Source organism: Heterocephalus glaber, unplaced genomic scaffold (genome assembly GCF_053883595.1).
Source record: "Heterocephalus glaber isolate CG9 unplaced genomic scaffold, H.glaber_assembly_v1.0 deba00001606, whole genome shotgun sequence".
In the NCBI taxonomy this organism is placed as follows: domain Eukaryota; kingdom Metazoa; phylum Chordata; class Mammalia; order Rodentia; family Bathyergidae; genus Heterocephalus; species Heterocephalus glaber.
The window spans coordinates 16,646,166-16,668,413 of record NW_028258377.1 but is presented as its reverse complement, the minus strand read 5'-3'; the positions used below and the strand labels follow the sequence as shown (position 1 = coordinate 16,668,413).

Below are 22,248 nucleotides of genomic sequence, written 5' to 3'. Positions count from 1 at the left end.
CAGCCCCCACCCGGCCGCCACGACTTGGGTGTTCTCATCCGTGGCTCCAGTCTGTCTGGCGCCGCTGGCGGCATCTGATGGGACTTGGATTTATTATTTATTTCCTCCGGGGAGGCCTTTTCCACAGGCTCTGAGAACCACACTGACTGGATGGGGAAAGTGGGAGAGCAGTTCCTGGGCACTTAGGGTCCCCCAGGCAGTGGGCCTCAGTCTCCACTATCCTCACTGCAGGCCTCATTTCATAGATGGGGGAAACTGAGGGTCAGAGGCATTAAGCTGGCTGGCTCTCCCTGCCGGGGCCTCGGAGCTGGGACTGCACCCCAGGAGCGTTCCCTCCCAAACCACAGTGTGCACCCCATGGTGTGTGACTGGGGGGCCAGGGAGGGGCAGTGAGTTGGGAAGGTGTTTGCACTGGTGGAAAAACACCAGAATTTGGCTGTCCAGCCACTGTGGTTAGAACACAACCTTCCACGTTGCAAGGATTTGAGAGCTGTAACTGAAACATAAAGGAAACACACACCTTTCAGAGTTAGGCTGGGGGTGCAGCTTAGTGGCAGAGCACTTGCTTATCATTCATGAGGCCCTAGGTTCCATACCCCACATTGAAAAGAAAGAGAAAAAAACCCCCAAAAACTAATAAGCTGACTTCATCCTAGTCACGGTAGAAGGTTGGGAAGCTGAGAGAAACTCCAAAAGGAAGTTGCTGGGTAAGAACTGAAGAGTATTATTGATGATTTGTTTGTTTGTTTGTTTGGTTTGGTTTGGTTTTTTTGGTTCCAGGGATCGAACTCGGGTCCTTGTGCTTGTGCAACAGGCAGCAAAACCAGTGAGCTCAATCCCCGGCCCATATTGATGATTGATGATTTCTGATTTCTGTGTTCTCTCTTGCTTTTATTTCTGAGGCTGTGGTGGCTGAACAGAGTAGGGCTGCAGGTGCTGGCTGAGGTGACTGTGTGGCTCAGCAGCTCTGCCCCACCCCACCTCAGCTTGTCCCCGGCCTCTGGGCCTGGCAGGAGTGACAACAGCATAGCAGTGGCAAGTGAGCAGGGGACAGGTGTTTACATGTGCATCATGCCACAGACACTGCCACTGTAGCCCCAGAGACTGAGGAGGCCCAGGAACCAGAGGGTACAGGCACACGGATGGGAGGGGTCCAAATCAAGTTCTGCCAGACTCAAAGCCCAGGCCCTGGATGAAGCACCAGGGCCCTGGATGGAGCGCCCAGGCCCAGGGTTGAGGTCAGGTGGAGGTTCCCACAGGCAGTGGACATCACTGTGGCCACTCGCTCCACTTTAGCTCCACCACGGCCTTGAGTCACCTCTGCCTTGCCCTGGGCATGCAACTCTGCTCCTGTCCTGAGGTGGTCATGTCATGTTTTGATTCACTCATTCGCCCACTCGGCCGCTCTGGTTCCTACTTCTCCCTCACTGTCTCCTTTACTTCTCAACATACCCTACTGTGGATCACTTACTTCTGCTCTCCTCTCTCCCTGGGGCCTCTGAGAAGTGAGGGTGTAACAATAGGACTGGCTTGGGCATCGGTGAGATGCAGGGGGCCCGGACGGGTCAAAGAGTAGGAACAGCTTCTGGCCTGAGGGGCTGTGCCCTGGAGCAGGGCTCCTCCTCACAGACCCTCCCTGGCACTGGCTGAGGACGGCCCTGTCAGGGCATCTTGGGCCTGACTTCAGAGTGCCCTTAGAGTGCTCCAGCATAGGACAGCTGCCAAGAATCTTGCTGTCCTCTCCTTCCATGAATTGACTTGTCCCCTGCTTAAAGTGCCAGGCAGAGAATGGAAATTGAGACCCAAAGTCCTCTCTGGGGAATAAGTGATAGTTTACTCATTTTTCTGATTAAAGTGGGTCTCAGGTTTAGAAAATATCAGATCTTAGCAATAAGGCTGGAGCCTTCTGGTCAACTGAAAGAACAGATTAGGTGCCAGGCATGGTGGCACAAGCCTGTAATTGCAGTACTCTAGGAGGCTGATGCAGGAGGGTCACAAGTTCAAGCTCAGCCTGGGCAACTTAGTGACATAGTCAGCTCCTGTCTTAGCATAAAAAAATTAACATTAAAAAAGGTCTGGGGATGTACCTGTATGAAAACCCTGGTGCCCAGTACCACAAAAATAATTAAAAGTTTTTTAAACATGAGATTAGGTGTCATTTACTGAGCATCTACTTTGTGCCCAGCCCTCCAGAGGTATTTTCTGCAGAATGACAATTAGCAAGGCAGGAGTGGTTTTTCTGTCTTTTTTTTTTTGGTACTGGGGATCGAACTCTGGTCCTTGTGCTTGTGCAGCAGGCGGCAAAACCACTGAGCTAAATCCCCAGCCCCAGGTTTTTCTATCTTATAGGTAAAGGTGCTGAAGCCTCAGAAGGCTCTCCTATGGCCAGAGTTTGTAAATAAATAAAAGCCACAACTCAGCCCCCAAAGGTTGGGTTCTCCTGGCTGTCACGGCAGGCCAGGCCCCCGTGGACTCCCCAGTCATCATCTCCCACCCACTCTGTTCACTAACAGCAGGAGGTACAGCCCTCCCTGCCTTGTCCTCTGCACCCCTAGAGAGAGAGACAGATAGGAGAGCCCTGATTCTCCTGGCCCTTCTGTGTTCATGAGGAACTGGAGACTGGAATCTCAGTATCTGCTTTCTGTCCTTTTTTGCGGGGGTGGTTAGGGGGTATACTGAGGATTGAACCCAGGGCCTTCACAGTAAGTTACACCCCCAGCACATTTTTTATTTTGAGTGTACAGGGTCTCACGAAGTCACTAAGTTGCCCAGGTTGGGCTCAAACTTGGAATCTTCCTGCCTCAGCCTTCTAGCTGTCCAATTCCGTTCATTCCTTTTCATCTTGGCCCTTGTCCCCCTGAGTCAGAGAGGCACTGAGTTACTGTTACCACCTTCCCTCTTGCCAGCAACTCTCCACCTTGTCTTCAGCTTGTCCTAGCATCCTTCCAGCATAGCCTGTGGCCTCTGATCATACCTGCTCCACACATTTGGTCCTACATCCATGTGTGAGTGTGGCAAGGCTGTTGTCCTGCCGTCTCCATGCACAGCTCAGCTCCAAGTGCAAGCACAGCCCTGGTGCAGCCTTGGAGCTTCATTTCCCCATTTTAGACATGGGGATGGTGCCCTTTGCAGATGAGGGACAGTCATAGCCAGCTGCAGCAACACCTGTCTTCCTCTCTGTCAGATCCATGCAGCACCCAGACCCTCCCCCTGGGACCCTGCTTCACCCATGCAGGTTGTCCCCTATGCATGTGCACATGTCGGGGAGGCCAAGCAGGTTAAAGGGAAACACCATTGTTCCCTTATCCACAGCACTGCTTTCTGCAATTTCAGTTATCCGTGCTCTTCCAGTCTCAATTTTTTTTCTACAGTATTGGGGATTGAACATAAGGCTTTGTGCCTGCTAGGCAAGTGCCTTACCACTGAGCTATACTCTTGGCCCCCAGCTTGACAATGTCACAAGGAAAAAATAGGTTTTTTACTATAGTTTATTGTTGTAATTGTTCCACTTCATTATTAGTTGTTGTTAGTCTCTTACTGTGCCTGTTTCATACATTGAACTTCTTCATAGTGTTATATGTAGGGGGAAAAAACCATCTCTATATGGTTGGGTGCCACCCATGAATGTAGGCACACACTGCAGGTCTCAGAACGGAGTCCCCTGAGGATCAGGGGCTGTGCTCATGGAAGCCAGGGGGCCATGCCAGCAGGCCATGTGCCCAGATTCCCACCACCCACACCTCTGTCCACCAGAGACCAGCCCCCTCTCAGACGTAGGAGGCTGGGGGCATGGCCAAGGGAAGTGGCATCAGGTCACCCTCAGCTTGAGACTGCCAGTAACTCACTCTGTGATGGGCCAGCTGCTTAGCCGCTCCCATGCTCTCTGGGCCTCAGTTTCCCCACAGGCCACACTGTCTCATGTATGCCAGTGTGCATGTTTTCTCCCTGCGTTCCAGGACAGCACAGTGAAAGAAAGCTTCAGACCGGGTGCCAGGTGTATGTGAGTCACAGACACCCAGGTTCCAAATTGTGTGTAGATGAACACAGATGTGTTTGTGTATATGTGTGTGGTTATTTTTTTTTTTTGCTCCATTCCACTTAAATCATATTTTCCTATCCTCTGATCCAAGCTCTAAAAGCATTTTGTGGTATAAAATCTCTCATCATCTGATCCACTCTACCGAAATAAACCAGTTCCCCTGCCGTCATATTCCTTGAAAAGTGCCCCTACGTCATGCTCTGAGGCTGGCAGGGAGAGGCCTTGCCCGCTTCAAAACACTTCATCATAATCCCTCCAGCACGGCCAGTCCTCTTCACTCCCTGGAGGGCTACTTCGGTTTCTTGGGCTGTTATTACTGGAATGCCAGCTGCTCCCCTTACAACCCGTCCATACAGACCTGCTGTGTCTGTCTTGGGCCTTGCAAGCCTCTGCTTAGCTCATCTCATGGAAATATCATTTGAAAAATAAATGCCAGTTCCATCTGCCCTTCCCTCCTGCCTTTGCTGTGTCTCTGGTCCATCCACCCCTTGGCATTGATTGATCTATTTATTACAGTGCTGCCATCTCCCAGAGTCCCAAGGTGGTTGCTTGTTGGTAGCTGGCTATCCACCCACTCCCAAGTGCTGGGATTACAGGCTTGGGCCACCACGCCCAGCTGAGGCCCTGGGTTTCATCCCTCACACTGCAAAAAAAAAAAAGCTAGAAAGTTTGTCCTGATATAAGTTTTCTGATAGCTGCAGAGTGATTTTGGTGCTTGCTTTATGGTACTCTTACAGTTATTAGCATGATTATCAGCTTATTAGCCATCCCCCTGATGCAGTGCAAGCTCCTGAGGTTGGTTTCCAGGCCAGTGCTGCCGATTCAGTCCACTGCCAATCTCAGTCACAGGCGGCACAGGGCCTGGCTCTGTCAGCCTCGCCTTCAAATCCTAGGATTGTCACTTCCTGGCTATGTATGACCTTGGGCCAGTGGCACTGCCTTTCAGACTCTCCATCCTTTCAATTTGAAAATGGGATCATCCAGAGCCAGTAAAGTTAGGGTAGAGGTTAAAACCACAGGCTCCAAGGTCAAGATAAACCTGAGTTTAAGTCACAGCTCTGCCACTTACTTAATAAACTTTGGGAATTGATGGCTAAGCCTCAGTTTCCTCACTGTGAAATCAATTTAATAATCCCCCTCCTCACTCAGAGGACCCATATGGAAATCAAAGGAGCTAAAGTTGGTTGTTATCATGCTAATTATTCATCATCCAGCAAGTGGTTTTCTTTGGGCCCTGAGTATTCGTGGACCACAGAGCAGCACAGTGGCAGTCACAGGGCAGTGTGAGGGGATCTGCCTGGGGCTTCCTCCAGCACTGACCTCTGACACGTACCATCTCCTCCCCTCTTTCAGATCTGTGCCATCATTGGTGGGACCTTCACCGTCGCTGGCATTCTGGACTCCTGCATCTTCACAGCCTCTGAGGCCTGGAAAAAGATCCAGCTAGGCAAGATGCATTGACGTGCATTGACGTCCCGCCTGGTCCGACGGCCAAGGACCAGGGAGACCACCAGCTCTGCCTCTAGCACCCTGTCTCTCTGGCCCAGGATCTGGCTGCATCCCAAAGTGTGTGTGGGAGGTGGGGGAAAGGTACAGGGGTGGCTCAAGGTTCCACAGCTACCTCTCTTCCCCACATTTCATTTTAGATAAATAACACTGGCTGGAGTCATGATGTTCCTTTCCCCTGGGAGCTCCAAGAAGAGAGTCAGACAAGGGGTGTGCTCTAGAAATGTTGGGGAGTATTTCTGGAAGGCCAACAGTCCTTCCTTCTTAGGGAGCAGCCTAGAATCCTTGTTGACCAGCTGTTAGCCAGGCTTTGACAATCTTGCAGTGTTTCCCTTACTCAATTTGGACACATTATCACTTAGTTTCTCCCCTGGGCAGTCAATCTGGGCTCTCTACTGGGACCAGGCTGCCCAAAGGTACTCCTGCCTGGGGCCTTCAATGCAGGATGCCACTTTCCAGACAAGCCCCTGAGGTTTGACATTGTAGCTGGAACTCTCATTTCCGCCCCATCCGTCCCTGGCCAGGCCTTGTATCCTTTATTCCTACCCATCTGATTCTTCCGAGAAGCACGTGCCCAGTTGCTCGAGTGATCTGCCCACTGGTCACAAGGTGGGTCACAGACTCCTCTCCTGTCCTGTCCTTGTTCCTCTGAACCCCCCACCAATGTGCCTCTGCCGCTGTGCTGTGTGGCACCGGCATTTCTTGGTGGAAAGGCTGGTTCCCACTGCCAAGTCCCTCCATGGCGCTGTTGGGACCTGCAGTGGCAGGAAGTGGAAGTCATATGACTGAGAAGTCACCCTGGGAGAACCAGATAGATGTGGTTTGTGCACTTAGTCCGAAAGGGAAGTATCCTTCCCGATAACCCTCCAATAATCAGGTCTCAGCCTCTCTGGGCAGCCATCATTGGTTCCAAAGCTTTAGCTGAGGGAACAAAGTGGACCAGCCCTTCTTCTCCCTGTGGACCTCCCCATCCCAGGCTCCCCTTCCAGGGATGCCCCGCACTTGGACCTCTGCAGCCCGGGATGGTCTAGGTGACATTGAATTCCCCTGCTGTCTGACCACACACCACATTCCCCCTGGGGTGGTAGACTCCAGTGTCTCCCCACTTGCTGCTGAGGTGGGTTCCTACCCTGCTGCTCCCCCTCATTTGTCCCTTTGTGTCCTGAAAGGGAGGGGCAGTGGTCCAGGCATGAATTCCACCCAGGGAATTTTAGTTATGCCCTCATGTTCCAGGGAGAGTACCCTGCCGCCTGTTTTGCATTTATATCAAGATTGTTTGCATACTTTTATAATGAGGGGGAGTTTCCAGTAGAAGGATTTTTAAAATTATCTATATGGGGTAGCTCAAGTCTCTGCCATTTGTAAATCTTGGCTCTGATTCCAATTAGCAAAGCTGTCCCTTTTGCATATGAGTTGACTAATGTGTGTATAAAATGTCGTTGGTTATTTCTGGTATCTCTAGGCACTTGGATTTTTTTTTTCATTCTGTTCCCCAGTTATAGAAAGGAGTCCGTTTGGTGTGTGAATATGTGCACCTGTAGAGGGTGACAGGGTGGGGTGGGTGTGGAAAATGTGTGGCATGCACATGAATTGAAATTTCTACTTTTATGCATTAGAAAAACAAAACTCTGAGGACATGGGGGATGTCAGTTTCCTATGGAAGAGACACCACTGGTCTGTTATTCTTACAAACAAAATCTCAAGGGAAAAAAAATGTTTTAGTCCTTTCTCCACTCCTTGCGTTCAAATAGATTATTAAAATGCTGATTTTCGGAAGTAATGTTGTGTGATTCTTTCTGCCTTGGTTGTGGCTGGGGAGCTGGGAGGGAGAATCAGAGTCAGAATGGAATTTAATTCCAGAAGACTGATTTGGAAATGTTGGAAAAAATATCTATTGGAAACCAAGAGACTCATGTACTTAACATGATACTTACCATGATACCTTTGAGCAATTCCAATCATCTTTGTCCTGGCCAGATCATGTCAGTTAAGGGATAGGAAAGGCTCTAGAGAAGGGGCTTATTGTGAACAAGTTTGGCCATTGGCACCCCAATTTCATATACTGATAAATGAGGAGGAATCATGATATCATTGTAGTCCCAGGGCAGGCAGCTCTGAAATGCTAGACACTTAGACTCCAGATACTTGTAGGACTCAAGTTGTGGTTAAGTATTTATCAGAAACAAAGGAATCACATCTGCTGTTTGTGCTTTTTTTCTTTTCTTTCTTTTTTTTTTTTTTTTTTTTTTGGTGCTGGTGCTAGCAATGGAACCCAGGGCCTCAAGTATACTATGCAAGCACTCTACCACTGAGCTACACCCTTGGCCCACTGGCTCAAATATTTGCAATTATTTTCTATCTTGGGCAATTCCAGTACAAAACAATAAATCAAGACATGAGATGGCAGGGGGTGGGTGTAATAGATTCATGTAGATAATCAGAAAGTCAAGACCTCTTTGTTGTTTTGTTTTGTTTTTTTATTGTACCCGGGATCAAACTCAGGACCTTTCGTTTTTGAGGCAGGCTTGGTACCACTGAGCTAAATCCCCAGCCCAAGACCTCTTAAAGGAAACTGTTCCTTTTTTGAATCCCTGCAGAATGTTCCTGGGACTGGCACTTTCTGGATATGTAGCCTCAGTCTGGATCCTTAACCTCTCAGTGCCTCAGTTTCCCTTAAGTGGAAATGGGGATAGTAAAACAAATACATCATAAGATTGTTGTAATCTACCATTGAATCATTAAATTTAACTTTAATTACACAGATAATACATGCTCATAAGCCCACTGGAGGAAAACCAGAGAATACTATAAAGTTTAAAAAAAAAAAAGAAAGAAAAGAAAAATTAAGGTCACCCTTAAACCCAGTAATCAGAGGTAGTCATTAACATTTTAAGGATGCCTTTCTGTAAACAAAATAGATCATATTGTACATATTATTTTGTAGTTTCCTTTTTTCTATGATTGATAAACATCTTCCTAGGTTAATAAATATGGGACTTTCCCACCCCCTCTTTCTGGTAGGGATGTAGCTCAGGGCCTGGAATGTGCTAGATAAGCATTCTAGCATCGGGCCACATCTCTAGCCCTAAATCTCATTATTATCTTTCTTGGCTGCAAGATAAACAAATAGCTGGGTGTGGTGTCGAATGCCTGCAATCCCTGCACGCTGGAGGCTGAGTAAGGAGGACTGTCATGAGTTCAAGGCCAGCCTAAACTACATATTGAGACCCTGTCTCAAAAATAAAATAAAAAGATAACAAATAATAACCACAGCAAGCATGTTCATCCTTTGTGCCCTCTCACTCCAAGCCTTAATTTTCTCACCTGTGAAAGAAGCAATTCACAGGGCTTTTTTTTTTTTGGTACCAGGGATTGAAGTCGGGTCCTTGCGCAGCAGGTGGCAGAACCACTAAGCTCAATCCCCAGCCTTTCACAGGGTTTTTTACCAGATGAAATGAGGTAATGCTTGTAAACCGGTGAGCACAATGTCTGACAGGAAATCCACACCCTATTAAGATTAGCCATCCTTACCTGAGTTTGATCCTCGGTACAAAAAAAAAAAAAAAAAAAGATTAGCCATCTTTGCCAGGGACTTAGCTCAGTGGTTCTGCCACCTGCCTCACAAGAGCAAGGTCCTGAGTTCGATCTCTGGTACCAAAAAAAAAAACCAAAAAAAAAACCACAAATCAACAGCAACAACAAAAAGATTAGCCATCCTTATTCTTCCATTCAGCAAATAACTTCTCCCAATTATTAAGTTTTTACTGTGTGCCAATCATTGTGCTAAGGTTTTGTTTTGTCCTGACACCAAACTGATGACGTATTATCATGATTCCCATTTCTCAGATGAGGAAAGTGAGGGATCACAAGACTAAATATCTTACCCAAGCCACTGAGCCAGGAAGTAGTGGCGATCCAAAGCCCAAGCAGGTCTGATGCCAAGTCTCACATAATTCCCCACCCCTGCCTCTGGGACATAAAATTATGCAGTGGGCATTTGCTCTGTGTTAGGTGTGGGGCTTTTATAGCAGTCCCTGTGCACAAAGGGCATGAGCATGCGGTGAGATGAATGGACAGAACAGCAGAAAGTGAATGAGTGAACCTGGGTACGGATGGGGCCTTGAGGGTTGCTCTGGGAAGGAAAACCTCCAACTGCTCTGTGCACTGTGCGCCTGGTCTTGCCAGCACCTGCTCCCAGCTGCGGATGAAAAGTGACTCCTTTTCTCATGATCACTAAGCCCGACCTCCTAACCTTTGCAGCCTTGACACACACCGATGACTTGGCAATTACTGTTCCCTTTAACCACTTGCACCACTTTAACGCCATGTATTCTGCTGCTCAAGCTTCTGCAAACAGCCCAGGTGTGGCCTTCCTCCAACACTGACTCAGAGGATCTGAAATAAAACCTGAAAAAAGACCAACCGAGATGCCCCGCTTGACAAGTACTGGTAAATACGGGTGTTTAGCAGTTTCACCACTACCCGTCAGGGGACGTTGATAAGTCCGAAGAGTGTCCAGGATCAGCCTGAAAGTGGCTACTGACTTCGGACGAGACATCTTCCTTTCTGAAGTTTGGGGTCCCCATCTGTGAACATACAAAACATACAAACTCATGTTTGGCATCCGACGCAAAGTAGGAGCTGGACAGACACGGAGTGAATGGCTGAACTGGAAGGGTAGAGATAAGGGATGAATGAAGGCTTTTTTTTTTTTTTTTTTTGGTACTGGGGATCGAACTCGGGTCCTTGCGCTTGCGCAGCAGGCGGCGAAACCACTGAGCTAAATCCCCAGCCCGAATGAAGGCTTTTGAACTTTCATAGAATAAGCCCTTGGGTCCCTAGGGGGAGAATAGAGGAAGCTCAAAGCCTTTCCCTTCCCTCTTAGCCTAGTGAAGGCGGCGCCTCCGTGGGTGGGTGTTTCCTGCATAGCGCTGCCCAGACCGCAGACTTCAGACCCCAGGTCCCGCAGGGCATCTCCATGTGAGGAGCAGTGGGGTGGGGCCTGCCTCCCTGCAGACGTCCAACTCCGGAATTGGCCCGCTGCGGGGCGGGGCTGAGGACCCGGGTGGGTGGCACGGCGCTGTGGGCGGGGCTAGCGAGAGGGGCGGGGCGATGGCCACGGAGTCCCAGGAAAGTAATTGGTCCTCTTCCAAAGCTCTCACAGCTAAAAAAAAAAAAAAAGTAGAAAGGTAGATAGTGGTCAGAAAAAGAATGAAGCCAGACTAGTCGGCCCAGAGATGCGCGCTTTGTGAGAACCAATGGGAAGGAGCTCGAGCTGCTGGAACCTATTCCCTGTGAATTCAGGGCACATTAGGTATTTTTTAAAATTCCCTAAACCTAGCGTGGTGGCACATGCCTGTAATCCCAGTATTCTGGGATCCTGAGGCAGAAGAACTGCAAGCTCGAGCCCAGCCTGGGCAATTTACTGACTTAGTGACTTAGACGCTGGGTCTCCCTAGGTAGCCCAGGCTGGCCTCGAACTCATGGGGAATCCTCTTAGCCTCCCGTGGGCTGAGATTACAGGTATGCATCACCACTCCCAGCTAGAGAGACATATTTAAAAATATAAAATAAATAAGAGGCTGGAGGTGTAGGTCAATGCGAAGGCCCTGGGTTCAATCCCTAACACGGGGAGGGGGGGGCCTCTGGACTGTAAAAACATTTCTTTTAATTGAATGCAAGTGTTGTGTCCTCTCCCCCTACAAATATTTAAATTTTAAAAATGGTAGCGGTAGCACACACCTTGCACTCCAGCCAGAGTGGCAGGTTGCCCACTTATATTAAATACAGAAAGCTAACACTTAGGCCATCAGGATTAATGATAAAAGTCTGAAAATGAGCCCTCAGATAAACATGAGGCCTGGCCTTAGGACTATCCTGAAGCAAGTCCCACACACAAACCCCCTTTCATTAAGAAAAATCTGACTGGAATTCAGTACTATGTGCCAGGTACTCTAAATGGAGTACACATTCTAAATGGATTAACTCATTTAATCTCGGTAACAACACTATGAGGTGCCTACTAAAACCATCCTCAAAGAAAAAAATTATGAGAAAAAAATGGAATCAAACTCTGTGTAGATAGGGAAGGGTGGAGGGGGTGAAGGGTGCACAGGTAATGGGAGTAAAAATAAAAACTAAGATGCATCATGTTCTGGTACAAACACCCAATGATAAATGTAAATGTATTTTATACCTAAAATGTACCAATAAATATACATATTTTTTAAAAAATAAAATAAAACCATCCTCATTTTACAGATGAGAAAACTGAAGGCTGAAACATGAAAGCCATCTTTCAAGGTCCAGTAATGATTAGAAAAGGGCCTTGGATGGAGGTCTGACTCTGCATCCCTAGCTCTTTTGAAAAGGGCTAAACAAGTTGGCAAGAGGGAGAGTTTTGCAAAGCCAGATTTTTGGTTAACAACGATCCTTAAACATTGGTACACCTCAAAATCTTTGGGAGGGGAGACGGTGCTTGCTTTAAATTTAAAGTCAGGGGCCAGGGATTTAGCTCAGTGGTTTCGCTGCCTGCCCTGCAAGGGACCCGAGTTCAATCCCCGGTACCAAAAAAAAAAAAAAATTAAATAAATTTAAAGTCAGATTGCTTGGGTGTAGCTCAGTGGTACAGTGTGTGCTTATGCATGAGGCTCCAGGTTCAATCTCCACCACCAAAAAATTAAGTGAATGAATAAATACTCAAACTTGACCCCTACCTACCACTGTCTTGTTTTTAGGATTGTGATAGGGCCTGAACATTTGCATTTTGAAGAGGCTTCTTAGTGATTTTGAAGAAACAAGTCTACAGGTGGCAGTTAGAGGGAGCACTGGTCCTCGGTATGGACAGGTTCTACATTCACAGATTCAGAGATGGAAAATGTTCAGGAAAAAAATGTGTCTGTACTGATTTATTTTTCCTCTCCTTACTCCCTAGGCGATACAGTATAACAACTATTTACATGGCATTTACATTGTATTGGGTGTTATGTATGTCACCTAAAGATGACAAAGTATATAGGAGGGTGTTTGTAGGTCGTATGCAAATACTATGCCGTTATATGTAAGGGATGTGAACACCTGTAGAGTTTGCTAACTTTGGTAATTGATATTGAGTACAACTGCACAGTAAATATCCAGACGACCTCTGCAGTCTCCTTTGTGGAAGGCAACAAGGGCAAAGAGTTTTGGATAGGTAAGAACAACTGACAGGGCGCCTATTAAATGAGCATCAAGCCGAGCATGGTGATGCACGCCTATAATCCCAACGCTCGGAAAACTGAAGGATGACGGCGATTTGGAGACAGACACCTGTTAGGCTCCCTAGGAGGGTGGAAAGAGGCACTGCGATCCCACCCCAGGCCGCAGAGGGCGCCATTCTGCTTTTCTCCAGCAGGAATGGGTCCCTGGTATCTTTCTGCGCTTGCGCCACAAGGAAATGTCACTTCCGACTCTGCGCGTACCTGGCCGGAACCTGCCGGCGCCTGGGAAGTGAGTGAAACCCAGTTTTTGTTTGGAGCGTGAAGTAGTACCCTTCTCTCTGTGTGTCTTGAGGACACGCGCCTCTCTGCGCGAACCCCAACAATGCGTTCTGTAGCCCAGGCGCTCCTCAGCTTCAAGGGCCAGTGCTGTTCTCGTTCCACCACACCCCTTAGGTCACGCCCCCTCCTCCGCCAGTCTGACTTTGTGCAGCTCCCAGACCCCTCGCACACTCACACCTGTACTTCCCCTAATCATCCTCGAGGACTGATCTTCCCTTAGAGCACTTGCGCGGGGATGGGGAAGGTGCTTTGGATGAAGAAGAAGCCTCTCCACCCCACTGAGCGCCTCCTTCTCTGGCCGCCCTTTGCAGACTGTAACCATGAAGTTCAACCCCTTCTTGACCTCTGACTGCAGCAAAATCCGCAAGTGCATTTCAGTGCCCCCTCGCACGTGCGCCGGAAGATCATGTCTTCTCTTTCCAAGGAACTGCGGGAGAAATACAACGTCCGCTCCATGCCCAAACCCGGGGATGATGAGGTCCACGTACATCCCCCATCTTCCTCGGGTTCTAGTTACCCAGTTGTGTGGCGTGTGGCCACTTCCTTTGCATGAAAACATCCTATGTGCTTGGACCTGGAGGAGTCAGGGAACGTCAGGTCCTGAAGACTCTAGCAAGACCTTTAACTCTGTTAATGTGCTATACCAGAGGTGGAGCCCAGAGCCACTAAAGAGTGCCCGCAGGTCTTTAGTAATAGTAAATAAAATAAACCAGGTAAGCAAAAAAAACAAAACAAAAAAAAACTGCGTAAAAAAAAAAGTTTGTCCTGTGGTGTTTAGTTTGCCAGGTATTGCTGGGGGTGGGGGGCGCTCTTAGAACCAATCTAAGCAGGGGAAAGGCTTCTGTGAGAGTAGGTTGAGCTTAGTGTGTTTGATGGACAGGGCTGTAGGAGCTGGTCATGGAAGGTACTAGATTTGGTGGGAAAAATGGAGAAGCAACAGCACGTCAGAGGTGCAAAATTATGAACCACTGTAGCCCATGTGTGAAAGCATGTCTTCTATTTTCTGTGATTGGAGCTTAGGATTTATGAGTTGGGTTTTGGGGGGGGGGGTTTGGTACTGGGGATCAAACTCAGGACCTTACGCTTGCACGGCAGTCTTGGTGCCATTGAGCTAAATCCCCGGCCCTGAGCTTAGGATGTATGGGAGGGAAAATGATGTTGAGGGTGAAGGAAATAACTGGGGTTAGATTCCCCAGTGGAAGGGATACTTATTGAGCACTTAGACATTGGTCTAGATACCAGCAAAGAGCAAGTTTGACAAAGCCCCGTATTCCCATGGAGCTCACAGTGTTAGAGCGTGGCTTCTCAGCCTCCGTACTGTTGACGTTTTGAACCTGGTAATTATGGAGGGAAACTGCCCTGTGCATTGTAGACTGCTTAGCAGCATTCCTGGCTTCTCCCCCACCAGACGCCAGTAGTACTTCTCCCCCTTTTGCCATTTTGACAAGCAAAAATATTTCCAGATACTACCAAATGCCTCCTTGGGGGCAAAATTGACTCTTCTCCAATTGAGAAGCATCGTTTTAGAAAATGAAAGGAGATAATGTGATGGAGTTCAGTGTATCATCAGAGAAACTGGATTCTTTAAAGGTTGAGGGTTATATTGAGGATAAGTTTGTTTGGGGTTTTTTTGTTTTTTTTTTTGGTACCAGTGATTGAACTCCGGACCTTGCGCTTGCGAGGCAGGCGGCAGAACCACTGAGCTAAATCCCCGGCCCTATATTGAAGATAAGTAAGGCTGATGTGACAGAAGTGGGAAGTGTAGTTCAGATGTGTGATCAATAGTTACAGTCTCTTCTGGATCCTTCCTGTTAAGCACGTTCTAGAATGAGAGAACTGCAAACGCTTATAGGGGCTAGGCAGACAAATGAAGGAAGAAAAGTGGACTGAGAAAAGTGGATAAGAAAATGTTAACCTGGAAAGCTCAGGCTTCATTTGAAGGAAATAGTCATGCACTTTCAGCCCATTGCAACCTGGGAGAAATGCAGTCTCAGTGCTGTCAGATTCTTCAATTTGCAAGAGAAATGAAAAATTCAGATTCTCTTGCAGCCCTGCATATCCATCCAGCTCCTACTCTCTTCTCCATTTCAGAGTCAAACTCTTCAAGAGTTGTCTAGCTGGGCATGGTGGCACATGCCTATTATCCTAGCACTCAGGAAGCTGAGGCAGGAGGATTGCCACAAGTTCAAGGCCAGACTGGGCTACACAGTGTGTTCAAATTCAGCCTGAACTATATAGCAAGACACTGTCTCAAAAAAAAATTGCCTGTATTTCATCTCCCATTCACTCTTAGGTTCCCTCCAGTCTCATCTGTATCCCTACTTCTTTTTAAAAACTACTTTTGGCAGAGGTTACCAGTAACCTCTTTGTATCTAAATCCAGAGGACACATTTTGGTCTTGTCATACATACTTGACTTTTTCAGCAGCATTTGACATAGGTGCTACCACCTAAATTGAAATGGTCTCTCTGGCTTTTGGACACATCATGCTCACAGTTTGCTTTCATCTTGTCAGACTCTTGTGCTGACTATGTCTTCTCTCTCTAATCCCTGTCTCTTACACATCGTCAGGGGCTGGGCCTGGTCTAGCATCTCTTTTTGCCCTATTTTTTCTATGTAGGCATATATGGAAATAGGTAGTATTTTATTCTCAGAGCTTTAAATGTCTGCTCTGTGCTTCCTTCTTTTATCAGGTAACACAACTCATACTTGAGAGGCAGTCAAAAAGTGGCATATTTCCCTGATCCTCTTTTAACTCACCTTCCACAGCCATTCAGTCAGTAATTTTTTCATTCATTCAACAAGTATTGACTGAGACCCTGATCCCCTTGATTCACTTCTCTGAGCCCAGATCTACAGATCTGCCTACCTGCCAAACATCTCTGGATCTCTTATAGACACCTGAAGTTTCATAGCCAAGAACTCTTGATACTAACACCCCCAATGCTTCCAAAATCTGATTCTTCTCCCATTTCCCACAACTCAGTAAGTGATACTTAGACCTTCCCAGTTACAAATGCCATAAACCTTTAAGTTATCCTTAACAACTTTCCCTAACCCTCCTCCCTTCTAATCTACCAACAAGTCTTGTTGATTTATCTCCACAATAAGTCTTGAGCTGATTTCCACTTTCCATCACACTGGCCTTTTTAGGTCCTTAAATGGCCCTTGATCTTTCTCCCTCTACCTGGAGTGTTTCTCTTCCCTTTACCTGGCTAACTTCTCTCTCTCTTTTCCAGTGCCTGGGAATTGAACCCAGAGCCTTCACACTGAGCTACATCCCCAACCCTTTTGTATTTTTTTTATTTTGAGACAGGGTCTTGCAGAGTTGCTAAATTGCCCAGGCTGGGCTCAAACTTGCAGTCCTCCTGCCTAAGTCTCCCAGAATGCTGGGATTATAGGCATCCACCACCAGGCTGGATTCCTCATTTTTCTGGTTTTGTCTTAAATATCAGTTCCTCAGAAAAGCTTTCCCTTATCCTTTTATATATATTATAGTATTATATACTTTGTTTTTCCCCCCTCATAGCCATGAACACAATCCATGGTCATTTAAAAAGAAAAAAAAATTTGATCATAACATATTTAATATATATACATAAAATGCTCAGGTAGCTGTTACCTTAATTATTTATTAACGGCCTACTACTATACTCATTAGGCTAAGCTCCAAGAGGCCAAAGAGTTTGTCTTGTTTGCTACCTGAGCCTGGCACATAGTAGGATTTTCAGTCAATAACTTGTTGAAGGGCTGGGGATTTAGCTCAGTGATTCCACCACCTGCCTCACAAGCGCAAGGACCCTAGTTCGATCCCCGGTACCAAAAAAAAAACAAAAAAAAGTTGAATGGATGGAAAAAATACTGACTAAAAAGGTGTGGATGGCGAGTTAAAGGAGGAGTAGGGCAAATAGGCTGTTTTTTGGATGCCTCTGAGGTATGAGTTGTGTTTCTGTATACTCAAGTTAAATGATACAGGATCCCCACAAGTGCAAGGACCTGAGTTCGATCCCCAGTACTAAAAAAAAAAAAAAAAAAATGATACAGGAAATTAGTACTGCAGCTAGGAATTCAGGTCTCTGAGTTCGAAGGCCATCTTTCTCCATTAGGAAAATAAAATACCCTCAACTGAATTTGTTAAAACTGACTTTTCTGGCAGTTACAGTTGTGCCAGTTTGTAATCCCAGTATTTAGGAGGCTAATGCAAGAGGATTGCATGTTGAGGCTAGCCTGGGCAACTGAACAGGACCCTGTCTCAAAAAAAAGGTCTGGGATAGCTAAGTGGTAGAGTGCTTGCCAAGGCCCTGGGTTCAATCCTTATACCACAAAACAGTAACAAAAACTTGCCTCTTCTCTTTTGGGATTACCTTGTTTTGTTTTGTTTTGTTTTGGGAGAGAGGTTTTATTTCATTTTGTTTTTAAGACAAGGTCTCCATACATTACCCAGGCTGTTCTCAAACTCCTAGACTAAAGTGATCTTTTTCCTGCCTCCTGAGTAGCAGGGCTGGTCACACTTCCACACTGGGCTTTCTCTTGATGTCTTCTGAACTTCACTTACCTCTTTAAGAAGTTGGAGCTTCCTCCTATTTTACAGAGAAAACTGCAGCTGTCAGCCTGGAACCTCCTGATTCCACAGCCACTAACTTACTTATAATTCGACTTCATTGTCATTATTCCCTCCTGTTACAATGAAAGGGCTATCCCTCTTTCTGGTTACATAAATTGATTTTCTACTGTTGAACTCAACTTGCATACCTGTAATAGATCCTAATATTAGAAAAATCCAATGGTGGATTAGATTTGCTAGTATATTGTCTTAGTTACTTTTCTCATTGCTGAGACAAAATACTCAACACCCAAAATTAAAGGAGGAAAGGTTTATTTTGGCTCACAGTTTGTAGAGGTTTCAGTCGGTAGTTGGCTGGCTCCAAGACAGGGTGGCCTGGCAGAGGGGCGTCACAGAGAAGAAACAGTTCACAGTGGGCAGAAGGTAGCAGAGCAGTGACATAGCAAAGAAGTAGCAAGCTATGGGAGCAGCCCTCTTTCTGTCCCTTATATTCTATCCAGACTATGTCCCTGCCCTCAGGGTGGGTAGCACTCATACTCGGGAGGGCCTTCCCATTATCCATACCCAGAACTATGCTAAACCAGTCACTGATTTAGTAATCACACACCCTTGATCCCAGCATCACACACTCTAGATCCAGCCATCTCTGAAAAGCCCTACTTATGACCATGTGAGAATTTGGGGGGACGCCTAGACAAAAGCCATAACACCATCTAAACCTAATCCATCTGCCACTGTGTGCTTTAATCCTGCATTCTCCTCTCTCCTCTTGGAGATCTTTCTGTTTATTATCTTTGTTCTCTATAGTTTCTTTCACCCTCTTCCTCTGTACTTGTCCCTTTTCATGGGCATTTAAATACATTTATGTTTACCTGTCTTTTAAAAAAAAAAGTCCCTTGGGCTGGGGATTTAGCTCAGTGGCTCCACCACCTGCCTCGCAAGCACAAGGACCCGAGTTCAATCCCCGGTACCAAAAAAGTAAAAATAAAAAAATTTAAAAAGTCCCTTAACTTCATGCCCCCTAGAACATCTGTCCCCTCATCTTCAGAGCCAGGCTCTGTGGCTCTGTCTTCTCTCATTTCCCCTTCTCATACGGTGTACTCATCGCCCTCCCGTGAACGCTGTCCACGACACCTTCTCCCCTGGAAGTGCTGTAGTCACCTTTCTACATCTATCAAATATTTTATCTGCCCTGGACTTGACAGTTCATGGCATTTGACATTCTCTTGGCTACTGTAACACATATGCCTGTGGCTTCCTTTTCTTTCTGGCCTCTCTAGTCTCCTTTAAGCTTTTCTAGAATGTTGATGTGGCTCATCTTTTTGTTTTCTATCCTCTCATATCACAAGCCCCCTGAGTAAAATAAGGCTTTAAATTGTATGTCTTTGTATGGCCTTCCAGGGGTTTATCAGATTCCCTCCTGCAGTGTTAACAGATGCCTCAAATTCAACATGGTCCAAACTAAATGATCTTTCCCTTAAATCTGTCCTTCTCTGTGTTCCATACCTCTGGGAGAGGCATAGCCAGCCAAGTGTATCCTGATGGTCTTTATTTACACAGACCTGTGTGGGTTTTTCAGTGAGCCGTGGCTGTCCTCCTTTCAACCTGAAAATCACCTTGGAGAGTAAGCTGAACAATCTAGATAGGCGATTTAGAAATATTTAGCTCTCTAGTTGTTTGTATATTATATTTCTTCTGTGTTTATTAATCAGTGTCACTTATACTGTATCTACTGTTTAACAGGCCTTCAGGAAAACCATAGTCTTTTTTTTGTTGTTGTTGTTTTTTTGTGTGTGTGTGTTATTGTTGTTGTTTTTGCAGTACTAGAGATTGAATCCTGGAGCTAGTGCATAAAACACATGCTGTACCATTGAGTTATACCTCTAGCCCAAAAACCATTTTCTTTTCTTTTTTTTTTTGAGACAGAGTCTCCCTAAATTGCCCAGGTTGGCCTTGAACTTGTGATCTGATCCTCCTGCCTCAGCCTCTCAAGCAGCTGGAATTATAGATACACACTGCCATTCTGTCCTAGTTTAGGGGTTTTTTTTCCTTACTCTTTTTTAAAATTTTTTAAATAGAGTAGATCTTTAATACAGAAACAGCACATGAGATTTATTTGGATAGTAGAAATCTTGAAATTTAGAAGAATATAAATTTAAAGCAATAATCATCTGTAATCCTACTTCCTGCTGAGATTACTATTCATTCCACTGCATTAAATGTTATATATATGAATCTCAGAGTATATGTATACACACATATGTCTCTTCTTTCTCTCGAAAACACATATCTGGATCATTTCCCTAGGTAATAAAATATGTCTTTTTTATTATCTTTAACTACTTTCCTATATTTAGATCTTGAGAAGTTGTTTTTTTTTTAATTATTAGGATTAGTTTTGTGGTGACCATCCTAGTCCAAAGAGGTTTTTTGTTGTTGTTCTTCAGATCAAAGAAGAAAAAAATTCAAATGAAAAATTTCTAGCCAACCTGGCAAAACACAAAGCAAGTTTATACCACAAATAGCACTGGGTTTTGACTGCCAGGGCTTAATCTGTTTTTGTATAAAAGGTTATATTCATAGCCTACATGAGGACAATTAGCTTCCTCGTCATGACCTTCATCTATTAAGAATGGGTTCTCTTTTGTACTTTCTTTTAAGTGGTTCGAGGACACTACAAAGGTCAGCAAATTGCCAAGGTCTTTCAGGTGTACAGAAAGAAATATGTCATCTACATCGAGCAAGTGCAGCATGAGAAGGCTAATGGCCCAACCATCCATGTGGGCATTCACTCAAGCAAGGTATGGTCCCTGACTGAGTGGTGGCAGCAGCCATGTAAATGGTGTAGAGTTATTGGCACGTGGTACCATCTGCACAGGTGGCCAAAGTAAGGGCTTAGCAAGCAGGCTTGATTGGTTATCTGTTTTGCCATCCTGGTGATAACTTGAAGGTGGTGGCAAGATGGCTCCAGGCATCTGAGCATCACTGTCCCACTGGACAGTGTCTAGAGGGAGAAGGGGAACATCTCCTCCTGGGACCTTCATGCCCATCTGGTAGGATACGCTGTTCTGCTTTTGCACTCTTGTTTTATATTGTGTTATAGGATCTGTCTTTTTCCTGAGTTACACATTTTAAAGGCAGAATGGTCAGGGTCTTGTCCTTCTAATCTCTGTATTACCCAGTAGCTGTTGGGCATGTAGATATTTTTTAAAGCAGTGCATCTTTCCAGCCAAGGAATAATGAACAAATTTTCTTAACCCAAGTGACATATCACTGATCTATCTAAATGGTCAGCTGAATCCCCAAGAATTAGCAGGGTGGGAGGCTGGCTAGTATAAAAAGGAGCCAGGTATGGTAGCACCTGCTTGTAATCTCAGCACTTGGGAGGCTGAAGCAGGAGGATTCTTGCCAGTTCAAGGCCAGCCTGGGCTACATAGTGAGTTTAAGGCCAGCCTGAACTATATAGCGAGACCCTGTCTCAAAAATAAATAAATAAAATAAAATAAATTGTATAAAAAGGTACCTAAGTGGTGTTTATTGTCAGGGGATGCTCTGGTCTTCAGGATGATGGTGATTGTTTGGTTAGTTGGTTGGTTGGTTTTTTGAGACAGAGTCTTCCTATGTAGTTCAGGCTGGCTTGAACTCGTGGCAGCCTTCTTGTTTCAGGTTCTCAGGTGTTGGGATTACATTCTCAGCTAGGGATGGTGGTGATTATAAGTTCTTCATACCTAAAGATCTGTTGGTTTTCCTAACAGGTAATTATCACCAGGCTAAAACTGGACAAAGACAGAAAAAAAATTCTTGAACGCAAAGCCAAGTCTCGACAAGTTGAAAAAGAGAAAGGCAAATACAAGAGCTCATTGGGAAAATGCAGGAGTGAATATAACCTGTCCTGCAATCATGATTTAACTGCAGATGTCTAGCCTAGCCTGTTCTTTGCTGGGACTTTTCAAAATGTCTCTGCAATGTTTCATCGCCTTCCTGTTTTGTTACTGATATATGGCTCTGTAAATCTACTTTTGTGATTGATTAATAATTTTATGAATAAAATTGGAGCTATTTCCCAACTCCAAATGGTATTTACATCACTTTATAAATGAAATCCATCTTATCAGTTCTGTCCTGCAAGTCTTGCATATATTTGATCTGTGGACCAGCAAAAGAACATTGGTAGGGTTAAGCCAGCCTGCCCCTGCCTGAACCGTCATACCAATGGAGGAGAAAGGCATGGCTCTGGTCCCTAAAGCAGAAGTTTGCCTCACTCAGCAGTCGTGACATGAATTGGCATGCTCAAAACACCACGGAGTTCCTAGTCATGATGTGAACTGACACACTGAGGCCTCATGAAATTCCTGGTGCTCCTTTGTCCTCCCGTCTCCTAGGTAACAAATTCTGGAGCTAACTCACAAAACTAGCATCCTCTAGATGAGATTTGACTTAGATGGTTTGTTTTTATATTTTTTACAGCTTTTACTAATTTCCAACATTTAAGATGTGTGACACTCCACGGAGAATCACCTGGCTGCACAGGGCCTGGTTCCCGCATTGCATTCAGGTAGTGGAGCTCAGGGGTTGGCTTCTTGCCTGGCCTCCACTGGCAT

At 45.8% G+C, this 22,248-nt stretch overlaps 1 protein-coding gene and 1 non-coding gene across 7 annotated transcripts in view; both read left to right on the top strand.

Moving 5' to 3' along the window:
* The window catches only part of Ergic1 (endoplasmic reticulum-golgi intermediate compartment 1), a 104,792-nt gene extending 97,471 nt beyond the window's left edge, over positions 1–7,321 (top strand). For all 6 annotated transcript variants that reach the window (XM_087194830.1, XM_004836374.4, XM_021239535.2 and 3 more), the window contains one exon: positions 5,393–7,321. In XM_087194830.1, coding sequence (XP_087050956.1) covers positions 5,393–5,500 — 108 coding nt within the window. In that variant the 3' untranslated portion in view covers positions 5,501–7,321. The remainder of the gene's footprint in view (positions 1–5,392) is intronic.
* Positions 7,322–12,977: 5,656 nt separating this feature from the next.
* Positions 12,978–21,714, top strand: LOC101726677 (uncharacterized). The gene is made up of 3 exons (XR_015444777.1): positions 12,978–13,796; positions 20,309–20,448; positions 21,403–21,714. It is a non-coding gene; the product is annotated as an uncharacterized LOC101726677 (transcript).
* Positions 21,715–22,248: the final 534 nt, after the last annotated feature.